General features: G+C 43.6%; 1 protein-coding gene across 2 annotated transcripts in view; it reads left to right on the plus strand.

Moving 5' to 3' along the window:
- LOC147013241 (microtubule cross-linking factor 1-like) overlaps positions 1–19373 on the plus strand; it is a 55878-nt gene that overhangs the window by 19140 nt on the left and 17365 nt on the right. Inside the window, exons 6-12 of one of the 2 annotated variants that reach the window (XM_085854913.1) lie at positions 364–551; positions 1006–1741; positions 6973–7125; positions 7347–7472; positions 14597–14824; positions 15504–15635; positions 16913–17080. In XM_085854913.1, the coding sequence (XP_085711039.1) occupies positions 364–551; positions 1006–1741; positions 6973–7125; positions 7347–7472; positions 14597–14824; positions 15504–15635; positions 16913–17080 (1731 nt within the window). The remainder of the gene's footprint in view (positions 1–363; positions 552–1005; positions 1742–6972; positions 7126–7346; positions 7473–14596; positions 14825–15503; positions 15636–16912; positions 17081–19373) is intronic. The other variant, XM_085854914.1, reaches the window with a different exon arrangement.

Here is a 19373-nt window from a genome sequence, read left to right on the forward strand (position 1 = left end):
TCGGTGGCGGAGGTAAATATATAAAAGTGCACATCAGGAATACGCAAACAACAAGCATCACAGCCAGGATGACAGCAACAAAAACGTGTTATAAATGATCCTTTTTTTTTCATGTGTTTCACTTCATTTTATATCCTCATTCAGACACAAATAGACATGCAATTCATGCTTGTGAAGCTCAACATGCTGTCTTTTGATTAAACCCATCAACAAAGCGACGTGTAAGCACGGCTAGTTTCTAATAAAATGGAAACCACTTGGCATATTAAACTATTCAGCATAGGTAAATTTGCAAGGCTCCTACCTCATAATTAGAGCTCTGGCCATTCTTTCTTCATTGCTCGTTCATGTGCCCCTGACCAGGCACAGGTGTGTGATCAGGTTCCATCTGGAACGTCGCATGCAATCTCGGTGGCTGGGGAACCCACTGGAGAGGGAAGTTCAGAACTACGAAGGCAGCTGCAGTTTGTGGAGGAAGAAGCTGAGGTTCTGCGGCGTGCAGTATCTGAAGCTGAAGAGCAGAATCAACAGCTTGTTAATGAACTCAACAGGTGTGCAGTTTGAAGATAAATGATAAAAATGATGGGTAGAGGGTTACTGTTGCAAATATGGATGGCTTTGTCCATTAAGGTTATGAGATTGGAGGACAAACATCATCCATGTTTGTTGCTTGAGTGAATGTTAAGCACATCCCCATTGTATTACCTTGTTATATCAAATAAACAAATTCTTTAAATTGTGGCGAAACAAGTTGTACCTTGTCTTAACGGAGTTCATTCTGTTCTTCCGGCAAGCTTTTGTTAAGTATGAGCAAAACCATTTTGTTCAAGCATTTGCAATCCTGGCAACTGCCAGATACATATAGGTCGTACCAACATTTGTCTCTAAAATGGCACAGTAACATATGGAGTTTTGCACTTCTAAATTAATTTCAATAGTTGCTGGATGTAGATCCATACGTGGTCAAACACTAAGGGTGAATATCTTTTATCATTGCTTTCACAGGTACAAGTCTTGCATGAAGGACAATAACTCATCACAGGTGGAGTCAGGGTCCAGATTTTCAGCAGGGAGTGTGCTTGAAGAGCTCAGAATGGGCGAGGCAAACTTTTCCAAGCACATTATCAAGGCCTCTCGGCTCGAGTGCAAAAGTGGTACGACTTTATCAAATGCGCAGAATCAAGAGCTCAATGTTGAGCTGGATGTTGATGGAGAGCAAGCAGGAGATAGCGATGGGAATAAAACACCGTCACCACAACCTCCACAGCGCAAACGTGAAGGCCCAATTGGTGGTGAGAGTGTAGGACAGCAGGGCTGCTGGGAGGGCAGCCGTACTTTGGACAAGATAGCACGAGACCAAAACCCCACCAGCCTGGAGCTCAAAGCTCTTCGAGATGAGTTGCACAGAAAGGGAGATGTCCGAGGAGATGCAGAGGGTCTAGGTCGCACCATCGACCGACTCGTAGCTGACACAGATGTGCTGCTGGTTGGTGGACAGGGAGGGTTTCCGCAGGCTGAAGCTCTGGAACGGGTCAAAACAAACTTGAAAGAATTCCGCCTTGAGCTCAGAGTTTTCTTGGAGCGCCTGCGTGGAGAGGAGGGAATGCCTGAAGGTGACAAGGGCTCCGTGACTACATCACAGGGTCAATCAGACTCTGGTCTCAGTCCCCTGTCATGGAAGGATACAGCATCCTTCCTTACGACAGAGACATCGACCAGTGGGGAGCCAACCAGCACTCAGGTACATTTTTTCCCACAAATATATTTGCGACAATATCTTGCTGGGCACTTATAACTGCAGATTAATCCTTCCCACTGTTTGAAGATCCTTAAGAGTTTGTGACCGTTTGTGTCAAATCGAGCAAACCTCTGTCTGTGGTTTCCAAGCAATGGGCATCAGCGTCAATTATTTATATATTTTGGAAAGTTGTGACTGCCATGTCTTCGGAAGAAGGAGAGTGTTTTAAGAATCTGCAGTCTGAATCCTAGCATCATTTTATAAAAGGTGGTGGTAAAAGTTTGAATGCTTCTCGTACTGAGAGTAAAACCAGGCAAGTGAGGAATGCAAAAACCCAGGAAGTATGTCAGAGTAAATGATATTTCAAACTACCCAAACTTTTTATTTACAAGATGGGGCGTAGTTTACCTGCAGTATTTACAAGATGAACTGCCCAAATTGAAATGCCCTTGTGGCGGAGGATGTAAATAGAAAACAAATTACTAATACAAGCAAAATTCAGACAAAACAGGGCAGCTGCGCTCGTGACTCATTCGGTCCAGACTTCCAGAATAAGTATCATTCCAAAGCAAAAATACAAACAAACCACAAAATATACTCGAGAAACAACAAAGAACATGAGTGGAAGGAGAGAGAGAAAGTGTTATCTGCATCAGTGAACTCAGCGTGCGTAGTGAAAAGGAGCCACAATACCACATATACATCAGTGACATATGATCGTGCACTACATCACTTGTATTTCTATTAGTTACGTCACAATTAACATTCGGTGAAAACTGAAGGATTATAATCAGTCAAACAAACTACAGCCAAGAATAATTTCTTGATACACACATGCATTGCATTTGTTTCATTTGATAGAGTCTGTCTGTTTATTATGTACTCAAAAATAATGTGACTTTTCAACCTCCTCCCTCACCCTCCATGCTATATCACCTCATCTTCCTTTCATGCATCTCCAAATCCCCCTTCCATTCTTTCCTCATTCCCCACCTGCACCCCCCCCCTAACATCCTCTATTCACATCACAGACACACAGAATCACAAACATGCCTTTTGGCAGCCTGACTAATGGCTACAAACTACCTGATTCATTCTCCCATTGATCTGTCATTTGGCAGACTGATAAGTTCTGGATGCAAGTCATTCCAGATTCTGTAAGGTTACTGGATGAAGGTGCACCATGCTGCTGGCCACAGAGATGGGGGTACTGTGCCTGTTTGGGACGGTGGTGCTGCAGTCCTTCATGTTCTCCGAGTGTCCTCCACAAAGTCCTCAGACCTAAGGCTGTGGTCAGCTGATGGTCAGCTGCCTTTAAATGGTGCCAAGGCTCCAACCATTCCGTAATGTTCCGATGGTTGGATTTTCATCTGTCTCATCAGCTGAGCTTTATTTCATCATCAACCGTATCTTGGCAATGTATGCAATTACTCATTTTGAGGGGGAGAGCAGGAGTGCAACTCGACAGGGAAGGTTTAGATGCTGACCAGGTCGTAGATTCAATGTGATGATTCCAGTTCAAACTTGGAATGAATATGATGTTGAGAAAATAGTGTTGCAATTGGCAAAAGGGGTAACATAAAAGTGGAGATTGGATGAGGGTCCTGATTCCTAAGAGTGTTGCTTTCCACTTGCAATTATCAAGGGAAGGACCCGAGCATGACTCATGACTGAACAACACCAGCTGCTGTGTGTCAGCTCACACAATAATTCAAGAGAGTTTTTCATTTCCAGAACAGAATCTTCCCTGAGGCATGAATGAGTGAATCTATCTCTTCTGTTAAGTAGAACTGCCATTACTGCAGTTGCCATCAGCAAAGAGTAACTTAGGGAGAGTGAAGGTGAGCAATGTCTTTCCTAACAAGCTCAAATAAGCTAAGATCCTCGTCCTCTTAGTGACGACGTCATAGTTATCAGTTATTTATCAGGTGTGCGTTAAATTATCTCTAATGCCCTGTTCGATTCCATCTGAAGTATTCAAAAAGCTTGCGTTGTTTCGGAGATAATTGTTTATGCGATTTCCATTGCGATATTATGACGTCATGACTTTTTTTTCTTGGAAGAATTTCCTCAATCTGAGATGGTTACTGTCTGCGTGTGAGCTTTCTGCATGAACATGTCAAGTTTCAAGATGTTCTGATGAAAACTCTTGGTTGTGAAACAAAAAATTTCAGAAAATAGTAATGACGTCAGAAAACGAATATGACGTCATTGTGATGTATCAGATTTGCGTCAAATCATCTGTGCAAATGCCCCGTTTGATTCCCGCAAACAGAATTCAAAAAGCTTCCCTAGTTTCGGAGTTCTAAATCGGAGATGGTTACTGCCTGCGCATGGACTTTATGCATATACATGCCACTTCTCACGAAGATCCGATGAAAACTCTGCACTGTGAAACAAAAATTAGGAATGACGTCATAAAAACGGATATGACGTCATAATGATGTATTATTTGTGCGTTGAATTATCTCTGCTAATGCCCCGTTCCATTCCCACAAACAGAATCAAAAAGCTTTCCTAGTTTCAGAGATATTTTTTTGGGCGATTTCCATTAGCGGAGACATTATGACATCATAACTTTTTTATTTCTAGGAGGAATTTTCAAAAGCGGAGATGGTTACTGTCTGCGCAGGGTATTTTTACATATAGATGCCAAGTTTCAGGAAGTTTCGATGAAAACTGTAGGCTGTGAAACAAAAAAGTCCACAAGAACAACAACGCGAGTAAGACTTAGAGATCCTCCACGAGAATCTAAAAATCAGAAACAATGTGGGCCGAAGAATACTTCTTTGGGGAATTCCAGCTTATGAGTGGAATCTCTACCTCCAATTGTCACTAAATTTTTCTGGTGACAGGTAAGATGCCAACAACTGGAGCAGACTGCCATGGATGTGACTTCACTCCAACTTGATTACTTCATTTTACCAAAACGATTCATAAAATGCTGAGCTTATGTAAAGTGCAACTGCTCAAAACTCCCCACCTTGAACAAGGGCATCATACATGACTTGAATCATATATATATATAGAACGCAAAGTGCTTTGATTTGTACGGAAACCATATTGTTCTGCTATGATGACGCGTTTGAGCAGGAATGTTTGTAGTTGTTCATTGTTGTCAATAGTTTCCATCGCTGTACTTATCAGGGAGAGAAGCGTTCTTCTTGTGGATATAGATAACAAATGCAAGTCTCCACTGGTGAGGAAAGTGGCCAGCACCTAAATGAGGATTAAACAAATGAACAAGCGGAGACATGAGCTGAGGTCAAAAAATTTCAAAACCACGCTGGGTATTGCATCAGTGCCAGACTATTCCTTTGTTTTAAGGAGTAGTTTCTCTGTTTGCTTTGGCTTCAGTCCTGATTTGGAGAACTTTGCTGAGATTGTTGATGTGGGTGGAACTTGTGGTGGGAACTTGGAGGTGGTGGACCTTTCAAGTTGAGATGGGAGGGGAAGATTTCTCTACCTTTTCCTGGTTTTGTCTGTGCAGAAAACCCTGAGGGCTAAGGACAGGAACATCTTCATCATCACCCTCACCAATGACATGGTTTACAATCCACCACCTGCAGTCTTGTGAAGATTTGCATCGAGTTAGTTGAATGGCCATTGTTTGTATTTGTATTTGGAATTGGTTATGACAGGTGGTGTATATCATGAGGAATGTTAAAATTGTGCTTGGCTTCATGAGTGTGTATTTGTTTGAAAACCTGAAACGTTTCCTTTTCTTTCCATACCTTTAACTGCCTTTCTAGATGCTTCACTACACCATTCGGCATTGTTTGGAGACGTTTGTGGTGTTGGTTCACTTTTTGGTGATGTTTCTTCCCCTAATCCCTTCCTTTTTCTCAAATTCAATTTCACGTTTTCGCCCCCTTGGCCAGCGTGTATGTCAGCAATCCCTCAACATGAGGATGATATCGAGCCACTGGTTTATTGATGACTTTTGAGATGGCCTTGGAATGCCGAGACTTGATCCAATGCATACACGGTTGCAGACATGGCAGGTTGTTCCTAGAAGAAGGGATTCTGTTCTCACCCTTTCCTTCGCTGTTGCTTATCATTTCTGAGAGCAAACCAATTCAGCTCAAAACCGGCGATACCTTGATGGATCATGTGGCACCACTGTGATCTGTTGCTGGTCCTTTCCTCCAAAGATTCGGTGTCGATGTCAGTTTTTGTAGAGGTAAGGTTTCAGGGTGTCTTTATAATGATTTCTCTGGCCACCATAGGATCTCTGGCCATGACTGAGCTGAGAGTATAGGACTTGCTTTGGCAGTCATGTATCAGGCATTTCATGTGCAGTGACTAGTCCATCGGAGCTGACATTTTTTGATCATTGCCTCGATGCTCGTGGACTTAGCCTGAGAAAGAATACCATTTTTTTTGCATCAATCTTCCAATTTGACAAATAATCTTTTGAAGACAGCAGTGATGGTAATTCTCCAGGTTTTTCAGGTGGTATCTGAAGGTCACCCACATTTCCGAGCTGGAGACGACTGTGAGGATGATGACAGTATTGTACACCTGAATCCTTAATTCTTTCTGAAGGTCCTTATCGGTCAAGGCATGTCAAAGCAGTTTGCCTTATGAAGCACTTGCACAGCAAATTATATTCCGGATCTACTACAGATCCAAACCAATTCAGCCTGAACCACATAGCCTCAGAATGCCAGACATATGGATGGGATATTATCTGCAGACGTTGAATCGTGGTTGCTGTCACTCCATTCGGAGGTGGCCCTTAGCTTGTGTTTTGTAACTGTATGATGAACCGCACAGTTTAGGAAACCGTGTCCAAGCAAAATGTAACCCTCTCTAACCATACACATACCGTCACAGTGAGCTCGGTGCAATTATAAACTCAATTGATTCATTCTGTCTTTGAACATTTCCAATGTTTGTTTGATGATTGCAGGCCCCATTTTAAATGATCAATTAACTTGAGAACAACGTTTCTGCACAGGAATGATTTTCTTTCTTCTAACTTGAAGGTGTTGGAGCTACCTGTTTGGCTGGCCATGTTCTGGGGGGTGATGAAACATGCTCCTTATGGCTCAAACACACTTTAACCAGGGGCTGGCCAAAGACATTTAGCCGAAACGGGAAATTCTGGTAAAGACTTGCTAATTGGTATTTCCGATCGTTTTAGCTGTAGTACCATTTTGATGAGAGGTTTTGAGATAATCATGCACCACTCAACCATCAAGCCTGTCACACATTGGCTCTCTATGCAGGGTGAGGTTCGGAAACTTCATGCAAATAAAGAGATGACGGAAGAGCCATGCTGGAAATTACAGGCTGAGGTTCCAGGTGTGATTGCTGAACATGATAATGAGCTGTGTTGTCCTGAACTTTCATCAGATACTGGACAACTGATTGCACGGGAGGTAAGGTCCTCCACGCCTATTACACAACATATTTGGAATCGTCGTTAAAACGAGCCAGGCCAGAAATTGCAACGAGGGTTATTGCCTTGAAACATGTTATAAACAATAATGTAATCACAAACTCAACATTTCACCAAATATCAATACCTGTAAACAGAGGTGTTTAAGGAAATGTAACAAATGACATGGTGGAACTGTTTCCTTGCTGTCCTGCCTCCGAGCTGTGGGAGTCCCAGCAGGTATTGGCTGAAGCACATGAGAGCATTGCTAAACTCAAGTCACAGGTCGAACAAGAGCAGAATCTGCGCTGTGAGGATGCCTGGAAGTATGAGCAGTGTATTGTTCAGGTTAGTAACATCATGATGACATCTACAGCCTTAATTTTTAACACCTCATGGTGGTTTGCATAAACATGATGTGTCGGAAGGGTTGATACGACCAAAGGCATTTCCTCAATACACTGTTAATCTAACAATGGCTCACAGAGTTATGTGTTAGCATTGATTTATTGTTCGTTTTGATACAGAGACCAAGGCTCATAATCATTTACAAGTATAAGTGAAAAAGTTTGTTTGTTTGAATGAATTATAACTCATTGTTTTCGTCGTCAGTCGGCCTACTAAGAAACAAATTGATCATGCTTACTGTACCGGGCTGTTACTGCACAGGGAATGTATATTTTAAATATTCCATCATTTGCTGATATTGATGATTTAGCATGACTCTCTCTGGTTCTTAATTTACAATGGAATGCCTGTTCCAGCCCAATGAGGTCAATGTAAAAATTGTAAATAGATTATTAGTGGATTTGGTGGAAATGGTTATACAAATTTATTCCAACTAGTGCGTGGCCGTACGTGCAAACCAAAAAAAAATTAAATAAAATAACTTTTAAACAACTTCACAGGCCGTTCCTTCGCTCTCGTAAATGACGACTGGATTGGGGCATTGTGTTTATCTATAAATGTGCATAAGAAATCGAGAAATTATTAGAACACACTAAGTCATCACTATCCGGAAGTGGTGCGTGCCCGTACGGAATGTTCACATGCATTCCACGAATTATCGCTTGCATTGAAATAACAACTATTGTGATACTTACACACACAGAGTTAATTAAAATCCAAATTAAAATAAAGTTTACCTCCCTGTCTTTGCTTGCCATGGCATTTGCTGCCATTGACCATTGCCACTCCTACGCCACGGTAACTAAATGGCGCCCTTTCCCCATCGGCCCATGCCTACGCAGCAACGTGTCTTGTCATTGGTTTGGTAAATAAATGGCCATTACTTGGGAAGCACTTGTCCAATTAATATCAAACCTTGAAAAGGCACATACTCAGGTCCCCAGCAATATACCTGGCAAGTTTCAATCAGATCGGACCAGTGGTTGTCGAGAAACAGCGGTCACACACACACACACACACACACACACACACACACACACACACACACACACACACACACACACACACACACACACACACACACACACACACACACACACACACACACACACACACACACACACACATTGCTGGAATTATAGATAGATATTAGAAACAACACCGGCGCACACTTGGACAAACAATGGGTGTGGGGAGCAGTGGGGGGCAGAAAAGGATGCATGGGGTGGACAGGATGGATACCGAAGGAAACTCTCAGGAAGAAAAAACTGGAAATTTGGAAGGAGGATTTGGGGGAGGGTTAACGAGGGTATAAAAGATCATGGTTTTGGATTGGGGCTATAAAGGTGAGCACCGATGGGAAACCAGATCATGGCTATAAAGGTGAGTACCGATAGGAAACACAGATCATGGCTATAAAGGTGAGAACAAAATGAAAGACCAAAAATAGTGAGGTCAATTTGTACCATTGCGCGATTTGTGAGGTTTGACTAACTGCAGCGTGGCAAAGGGACTTTCCCAAAATTGAACTTATGAAATGACATAATCCACCACAGAATGCTCATTGTGCGTGTGCAGAAACCCCGAGGAACTACACATGGCTAGGATATTATCGGGGCACTATAAAGTATATTGTGCGAGTGAGATGACGATTGTCACCAAAAATGGATTACAAAGCTTTTAAAAGAAGCTGAAAATACGAGAGAGAGAGAGAGAGAGAGAGAGAGAGAGAGAGAGAGAGAGAGAGAGAGAGAGAGAGAGAGAGAGAGAGAGAGAGAGAGAGAGAGAGAGAGAGAGAGAGAGAGAGAGAGAGAGAGAGAGAGAGAGAGAGAGAGAGAGAGAGAGAGAGATCGAGAGAGATCGAGAGAGAGAGAGAGAGAGAGAGAGAGAGACACAGAGAGAGACACAGACACAGACACAGAGACAGAGACAGAGACAGAGACAGAGACAGAGACAGAGAGAGAGAGAGAGAGAGAGAGAGAGAGAGAGAGAGAGAGAGAGAGAGAGAGAGAGAGAGAGAGAGAGAGAGAGAGAGAGAGAGAGAGAGAGAGAGAGAGAGAGAGAGAGAGAGACTGGATGTACTGCATTAAGTGGACTTGATTTTGAGATATTCACGTGCTCATGTGCAGCACTTGGTGGCTGGTTTTGCATCGTTGCTGTCAGTGCAGCTGTGCCACTGCTGCAGTGCCCCCTGCAGATGAGATGGGGAATTAGTAATTTGCTCACGATGCAGATGACGACACCTATTCTTCGCAAAATATACCGTGGGATATTTAATGCCATCAACATGCATTCCTGGAAGACAGATCCTCTGGCTTAACATCCACGTGATGGATGGTGCACACATTGATACCTCACTGTGCATGTGAAATTCTAGGAGGAGGGTTTATAAATGGGTCAGGATTCGAACCCAGGCTATATAGTCAGAGGCAAGCGTGCATACTTTTAGATTGTTAGACCATCCTGCAAACCCTGTTGCTTTTGAAAACATAGAAGTAAATGAAGTGTCAAGTTTCCAGTCAAGGTTTGGCATCCTCAAGGACTAAAGGACATCTATCTATTACATAGGATAAAAACCAGAATTTTAACCACCCATTCCCCCTCCCCCAAATGCTCCATACATGCCCTTTTCCTTCTATTCAATTATTAGCTCGTCTACAACGAAGTCGAGATGAACTGTTAAAACCATAACGATGTCCTTCAGTCATTCTGTCCTTCTTTCCTTCCTTCTGGCAGTTAGGCAATTAGTACTGCAGCATAGCAAACCAATTGTTCAAAGCTGACCAAGGCAAAATCTCGAGTGGCTCCATATCCAGAATTGTTCAGAATACATTAATCAACATATGAACCAATTTTGGTGCTTTTATGCAAATTTGAACAATTGATCTGAAATATCAGACTACGCTGCTGGACGAAATCAGCCAGTGGGTCCATTAACATTTTTTTCGTTTTTTTTCCCTCCTGCTCTGCAAGGCGGCTCAATGGATATGGTTTTTGGAACTCGGCATGATGATTCATGCTCTGTCAATGCGCAAAAACGAGTGGAGCTCTTTTTTAAAATTTCTGTCCATGTGGTGACATAATTCGCTAATTAACTCAAAATGTAATCTATGTTTGTATGTCCACATATCGTGAGATTCCATCATCTTACAAGACGTTTCATTGTTGTTTAATTTAAACCGCTTAATTCAACCTCGTAATTGAATTTGATGTTGATTATAATTTAATTTAACCTCCTAATTTAATTTTTTGTTAATTATCATTTCATCTTAAACTTCTCAATTAAATTTCTAACCTCTTACTGTCATTAATACCCTCTTGCTTTGAAGAACAGGAAAAAAAGAGGGTGGGGAGGACAGAGAGTTGGGGTGGGTGGCACAGACAGGGGACAGTCCTTTTAGTTCTTTTTTGTCGTCCTTTTACCCTTGTAGACCCATTAAGACCCTTTATACCCTGTAGACCCCTTTAAAACGACCCCAACTACTATTAGAATGTATCCTTTAGACCTTTAGACCGTTTCAACACCTTCGACACATTTGACTGCTTAGACCCCTTAAGACCTTTTAAGACCGTTTAGACATTTACATCATTCAGATCCCTTTAGGCCCTTTTTAGACCATTTTAGACTCTATCGACCCATACGAACCTAACTACTTTTGGAACATACCCTTTCGAGTACCCATTGTGGATCTTATTTTACTGTAAATGTTTACACAAGGAGCAAAGAAGGAACTAGAATGGCACTCGGTAGAGCACATACCTCTGCCACGCAATGCCTGATCCACGAGAACGTATCGGGCCCAAAACATTTTTTGAAACATCATGCAATATATCGTTTTGGCCCGATCTCTCATTGATGAAGAATCACTTTAAAATTCTCGTAACCGGATCCGGGTTCGGATATTCACCAAAATCTAATCTGTTCGTCCTTGCCACACACCAAACCTGCCCACCAAATTTAATCTGGATCCGTCCACAACTTTTTGAGATACATTGCACACAAACAGACAGACAGACAAACAAATAGGTAGGCGACGAGGGATTCGCTAGGATCGAAGCGCTGGATTCGATGCTTTTCATTCTGACCGATCCACCGACGAAGATTCATTGCCAAGACAGATGTATTGGTTCACATACAATTGTTCCTCTGCCTGGCAAGATTTTTCTTATTGCGTATTTTGCCAACTGGCACTCCTCATTAAAAAATGAAAGTAAATAGACACCCTATTTTTGAAGGACTACCATTTGAAAAATAATTGGTTTGCTGGTTTGTGCTGTGGAGCCTCGCGTTGCAGACACACACACACACACACACACACACACACACACACACACACACACACACACACACACACACACACACACACACACACACACACACACACACACACACACGGAAAACCCGATAAACTTCTCTCAACGCTCTTGTTTGACCACACCTGCTGAGCCACACAATATTTTTCATAAGCCACGCCCACTTTCCATAAGCCACGCCCACTTTCCATAAGCCACGCCTGCTTTCCATAGGCCACGCCCACTTTCCTACGCCACCCCCACTTTTCATCAACCATGTCCACTTTCCCTAAGCTCCGCCCACTTTCCTAAGCCCCTCATAAAAAATGACGGTGAATAGACACCCGATTTTTGAAGGACTACCATTTGAAAAATAAAACCTCAATCAAAAATCGGCTCGAGAAAAATTTTCTAAATATCTCGAAGTGTTTAATTCCGAAGTCTCGTTTCTCTACATTCAAAACTGAATGACAAGTATTGAAAATAATGCACGCGGTTTTTCGGCTGCTGCACATCAACGGGTGGTTGCTCGGCTACGACATTCAAACGCGCACATTCCCAGACCATATGGCACCTGTTGGCAAAGTTTCATCGAAATCGGTTCACTGGTTCGTGCTGTGGAGCCTCGCGTTGCAGAGACACACACACACACACACACACACACACACACACACACACACACACACACACACACACACACACGGAAAACCCGACAATAAGGAATATCTAGCATATATAGCAAATCCAACAAACAAACAGACAAAGAGGGGTGAAAACATAACCTCCTTCACCTTCGGTGGCGGAGATAAAAGCGCAAAAATGAGAAACAATGTCTTGGAAAGGAACAGAATGGGAAATATTGAATTTGGTTGAGTTGATCATGGATGTGCATGGGTGAGGGCATGAAGTAGTGATAGGCAACCCATTTGAAAGACTGAAGTAAGGATGAGATCATGGACACAGGGAGACTATTCCACAATTTTGAGAATAAGGTGACAAATGAATGCAGGTTGGCAACCAGTTTGGACTTTAAGAGGGAGAACAGATGAATGCTTCCAGATAAACAGGGTACACAACAACCTGGAAAAGGTAGGGGTGTGCTTGGGGAGGGTTAATGAAGATAGAAAAGATCATGAATATGAATTGGGGATGACCTGAAGTGGTGGTAAACAGGTGTCTTGAATAGAGGGATGAGTTGGCATTGAACAGACTGAAGAAGTTGGTACCACAGGTGAGAGAAAAGAGGAAAAACATGAGTGGAGGTGAGCAGTGAGCCTGAATTTTGGGAGTTTCACCGAAACTTGGTTACTGAAAGACAATGTGTGCCCTGGAGGAACCGGGGGAGGACAGAGCAAGGAAAGGGTAGAAGGTGCAAGACCCAAAAGGAGGTGGTTGTAGAACAAAAAGAGGCCACCAACCTTCATAGTATACATGCCCAGAGACACGGACTCATCGCGGAATCTTCCAATAATTTTGACGGTCGTTGTTTCCAGAGCAAGAAGTGCAATGTGTGAGGCAGGGGTACCAGGCCAAAGGGGAGAGCAATACTCCATCGAGCTTTGTTTGTTGATAAAAGTTCAGATTTGAGTAATGATTGAGTTGACTGATCTCTTCTGTTGAGTGGAAATACTTTGCATGATGATAATTCTCGGTCGGTGGCTGGCTTTGGAGGCCAACTTGGAAATATGGTTTGTCCAAACAAGATTATGGCTAATGGCAAGGCCCAAACATTTGAGTGACTGAATTTTGCAAAGGAAGTAAATGGGAGGGTTTGCCAGATGGTACTTTCAGAGAGACAGTGAGAGTTTGAGACCTGTCACGTTAAAAGACATATTTGAAGTGTTTGACCAACTTGTGATTATATCAAGGTCTGAACAGAGGGAAGGGAAGTAAATTTCCTGCCTATCTGAAGGATTATAGATAATATGGCAGATGGTGGTCATCAGCAAAAATAACCATGATTTTCCAGGGAATCCGAAAGATCGTTGATAAACTTCAAGAGCAGGACTGGGCCCAAGACACTGCTTTAGGACACTCCAGCCTCAATGGGGAGAGGAGATGAGAGGACCATAGGATCTTCTCATCTCCTTTCCATCTCATAGATATAACCAGCTTCCATCAGGCTTTGGAGGATTGTGAGAGATTAAATAATTAGGATTGCAGGCGAGCCTCATGTTGGGCCATGGTTCTTTGGAGATACACAATGGTTCTGAGCTGTGCCCTCAGTAGGGATTGCCTTCCAGGATGAGAATGTGAGTTGTTTTCTCGCAATAGCCTCACCACATGAATCGGCATACCAAGGTCGAGATAATAGACAGACAAGTTGAATCCGTGATGTAGTAGATTTGTGCAGAAGAGAAATTAGTCTGTCATAGATGAAATTCCATGAGCGGTCAATCTTGGGAGTTTTGTTTGGTAAAGCTAGTTTGTGTGGCTTGAAATCTGCTCTCCCCAAATTGTGCAACATGGCTGCCCCTTGGCAGTTCTCTAATAACTGCAAAAGAAACGTGCACCTTTACCAACACATTCAGAACAGCCTCGTGGAACTGAGGAAGAACATGACAAGTTTGAGAAAAAGTATGACATGGCTAAGACCAGAAATTAAGGTTTGCTCTTTGGGGAGATGCATGTTAGAAAAGAAAAACTGAGCAAGTCCTGTCTTTTCACAAAACGACTCAGATGATGGCTCATGTAACGGAAAGTAAAATGTTGAACTTACGAATGTTCTTTCTCCTTTGGCCCAACTATTCCTAATACCCACTTCCCTCCAGCTGAAGGAAGACCACCAGCGTGCAGTGCAATGCCGAGACTTCAGGGTACAAAGCTTGCAGCTGCAATGGCGACTGGAACGTCAAGGGCCCAAGTCCGAGGGACCTCTTGCTGTTGAGGCTCATCGCTTGCAGCAGCTGTCACTCGGGGTTTGCATCGAGCTCAGACGCCTTCTCAGACATTGGAGGCTTGGTCGTCGTTTTGCCTTCAGCTCACCGGGATACCTACAGGTACATCGGTGTCATGGTGTGCACTCTAGTTGCACGCTGAAAGCGAGAAATGAAATCCAAAAGACGTTTATCTGTTTGACGACGTAATGCCACAACTTTGTCATCAACTTTTGTTTCCAAATCTTTGGTCACAACATGTTGGCTTGGGTATTCCCTTGCAAGTTGAAAGTTGAATCATAAAGTGCCAAAGATTGTTCATGAAAATGTTTGCCTGAGTTCAGCTTGTTGTGCACGTCCCTCGTATCCACCTGAAAAAAAATGAAATCCAAACATGTGTCTCAGTGTCTGTGTCTGTCTCTGTGTCTGTCTCTCTCCCACAAGTTTTTAAGAAGGCCTTTGAAGATCTCTTGATGTAATTCATTATTGCATGGACGTGTTTTTAAAATGGCTTAAAACTTTAATGACAGACTGTACATCACTGGGCATGTTGTCCAAGGTGTTTTTGAAGATCCATCAAGTACCTTGTTCTTCTACAATTCTAGATTTTAAACACAAATAGCAGTTACTCCACTATTTCACGAAAAAAAAATCAACAAAAGAAGAAAAACATTTCGTTTTTCTTCTCGATTCAACGCGCTTTATGAGGAAGAAGAGGAATTTTGTATTTGTATTGTTTTTGTATCTGTCGTGCTTTAAAAGTTGTGGATGGATGCACAGCGCGCGCATACCTGCATGCTAGAGCGAGCGCGTGGGAGAGCTGGGAGCACCGGTAATGCGGGGAGACCTGTGGTTGGACACTTCGGAGCGTTCCGCCGGATTATGCAAGGAAGCAGTATTTCGCGGAGTTCCAGAGTGGGATGAAACTGCTCAGGTCAGGAAATGCCTTCCCATCCTTCATCCTTTGTGCTGTGGGTATCTTATCTGACAACACATCTGTCTTGCTTGTTTGGTGAAGAAATGAAATCCAGTCTTATAAATAGAACTGAGATTGTAACAAAATTCTCTCACCTGTCTAAGATGGTTCACATGATGCCGAATGTCCCTGTTCACATGGTGACGGTGGAGATAGAACTGACATCATTTATAAAAGTTTTCTGATCGGTGATAAAGTGAAAAATAAAATCACTCTTTTCCTGCAGTGTGTAAGCTCAAATGCATGACAAGGACTTTATTTAAGAGAAAATGAACAACTTCTGAGATTTGAACCTGGAGTCACAACATCACGAGAGATGGGGTCAGATCGGAATGTCAGACAGGCCAAACCACTTATCTGCTTCATGGTTTTAAAAACTGAAGCAAGCCATCCTCATGTTCCCATCGTGTGCTGCCTTTTTGGCTGCTGGTTTCATCATTGGTGAGGGGTGTGGCTGTGCCACTGATGCAGTGCCCCTATTACCAGTATACTGGTGCTCATTTCGCCAACCTCGGAAGGATGACAGGCTGAGTTAACCCCCTGGTGTTAATTCTGTGGCCAATGGGGCTCAAACTCAGGACCCTCGATCCAAAGCCACCAGCCTAAGCACTAAGCCAACACCAGGCTTTCCTCATGTTAATAAACACACAAAGCAAACAAATCCACCTGGTGGTTCTGGCATACATTGTATACATGTAACAAAACCAATAGCATGCATTGTTAATGACGAATGAACGAACGATTGGCAAGTGTAAAGTGGGCATTCCATCGCGCTCATAGATATGACGTCATTGGGGATTTTTATCGTGAAGAATGGATCCGTGTGGCCTTCGGTACTCACACAGAGAGTAAATGGTGAGTTGAAGTCTTTCACATTGCGAGCACAGGAAAAATGCTCATGTATCCAAGGAACCTACCATCAATTCAGTTGGTCTGCATTGATGATACGGGCTATGAAATGATGCAATATGATAATGAATGCCCTCACTTTGGGAAGCATGACCATTTATCAGCAATTGTTTGAAATAATTCCCTTCAATGTAATTAGATCCTATGTTTAAGTCATTAGATGTTTCAAATTTTACGAAATTTAAAACTCAAGTATATGCGGAGAATGAATAAGTGGATGAATAATATTGAAAATTGTGTGTGTGTGTGTGTGTGTGTGTGTGTGTGTGTGTGTGTGTGTGTGTGTGTGTGTGTGTGTGTGTGTGTGTGTGTACCTGTGCAAGCAGGCTGGAGATAGCCGACAGTTAGCATTTGAGCTGAGTACTGTCATGGAAGACCTGCAGGCAGAGGCACGTGGTGAGGTGCGCCGCAGATGCCAGATGCAGCAGCAGTATGCTGGTGATCGCGCCGCATGGGAGATTGAGCGCTCTGAGCTTCGGCTACAAATTTCTCAGGTCTGGAGCTCCTCGCCTGATCCTTCTCACTACATCATGATCTAACTAAATACCTCCTCTCCTCTTCTCTTCTTCCTCTTTCGGCTTGCTCCCGTTAGGGGTCGCCACAGCGGACCAACTGTCTCCATTTTGCTCTATCCTCCACATCTTCCATTGACACTCCAACCACCCGCATGTCCGCCCTCACCGCATCCATGAACCTCTTCTTTGGCCTTCCTCTTCTCCTCCTGCCTGGTGGCTCCATCTTCAACATCCTTCTCCCGATATACTCCGTTTCCCTCCTGTGCACATGTCCAAACCATTTCAATCTCGCCTCTCTCACTTTGTTTCCAAACCGTCCTACCTGCGCTGTCCCTCTAATACACTCATTTCTTATCCTGTCCATCCTCGTCACTCCCAACGAGAATCGCAGCATCTTTAACTCTGCCACCTCCAGCTCTGCTTCCTGTCTTTTTGTTCGCGCCACCGCCTCCAAACCATACAACATAGCTGGTCTCACTACCATCTTGTATACTTTCCCCTTCACTCTTGCAGCTACCCTTCTGTCACAAATCACTCCTGCAACTCTTCTCCACCCACTCCATCCTGCCTGCACTCTCTTTTTCACTTCTCTCCCACACTCTCCGTTACTTTGGACAGTTGATCCCAAGTATTTAAACCAATCCACCTTCCCCACCTCAACTCCTTGCAACTGCACCATACCACCACCCTCCCTCTCATTTACGCACATATACTCCGTCTTGCTCCTACTGACTATCATTCCCCTTCTCTCCAGTGCGTACCTCCACCTCTCGAGGCTCGCCTCAGTCTGCTCCCTACTCTCCCTACAGATCATGATGTCATCCGCGAACATCATGGTCCATGGAGACTCCAATCTGATCTCGTCCGTCAACCTGTCCATCACCATTGCAAACAGGAAAGGGCTCAGAGTCGATCCTTGGTGCAATCCCACTTTAACCTTAAACCGGTCCGTCATTCCTACCGCACACCTCACCGCTGTCACACTGTCCTCATACATATCCTGCATGATCCTCACATACTTCTCCAACACTCCCGACTTCCTCATACAATGCCACAACTCCTCTCTTGGCACCCTATCATAAGCTTTCTCTAAATCCACAAACACACAATGTAACTCTTTCTGGCCTTCCCTATACTTCTCCATCAACATTCTCAAAGCAAACATCGCATCAGTGGTGCTCTTTCCTGGCATAAACCCATATTGCTGCTCACAGATCGTCACCTCTCCTCTCAACCGAGCTTCCACTACTCTTTCCCACAACTTCATGGTGTGGCTTAACAACTTTATCCCTCTGTAATTTCCACAGCTCTGCACATCACCCTTATTCTTGAAAATCGGAACCAGCACACTTAATCTCCACTCCTCCGGCATCCTCTCACTTTCCAAGACTTTATTAAACAATCTGGTTAACAACCCCACTGCCATCTCTCCTAAGCACTTCCATGCCTCCACTGGTATACCATCTGGGCCAACCGCCTTTCCACTTTTCATCTTCTTCATAGCAGTCCTCACTTCATCCTTACTGATCCACCCCACTTCCAGATTCACTATCTCCACCTCTTCCAACCTTCTCTCTCTCTAATTTTCTTCATTCATCAGCTCCTCAAAGTACTCCATCCACCTTCTCAACACACTCTCCTCGCTCGTCAGCACATTCCCATTTGCGTCCTTTATCACCCTAACCTGCAGCACATCCTTCCCAGCTCGGTCCCTCTGTCTTGCCAATCGGTATAAATCCTTTTCCCCTTCTTTTGTATCCAACTTCTCATACAGCTCGTCATATGCCTTTTCCTTGGCCTTTGCCACCTCTCTTTTTGCTTTTCGACGCCACTCCTTGTACTCCTGCCGACTTTCTTCATCTCTCTGACTATCCCACTTCTTTTTTGCCAACCCCTTCTTCCTTATACTTTCCTGTACTTCCTCATTCCACCACCAAGTCTCCTTATCTTCCTTCCTCTGTCCAGATGTCACACCAAGTACCTTCCTAGCTATCTCCTTCACAACTTCTGCTGTCGTTGCCCAATCATCCCACCCATCTTTACCACCATCCAACGCCTGTCTCACCTCCTCCCTAAATTTCACGCAACAGTCTTCCTCCTTCAGCTTCCACCATCTGGTCCTTGGTTCAGCCCTCACTCTCTTCCTCAACCTCACCTCTAAAGTCATCCTACAGACCACCAATCGATGCTGTCGAGCTACACTCTCCCCTGCCACAACCTTACAGTCACTAATCTCTTTCAGGTTGCATCTCATACTTAAGATGTAATCCAC

This window comes from Eptatretus burgeri, chromosome 14 (genome assembly GCF_056783735.1).
Source record: "Eptatretus burgeri isolate ZD-2024b chromosome 14, Ebu_testis_v1, whole genome shotgun sequence".
Taxonomy (NCBI): domain Eukaryota; kingdom Metazoa; phylum Chordata; class Myxini; order Myxiniformes; family Myxinidae; genus Eptatretus; species Eptatretus burgeri.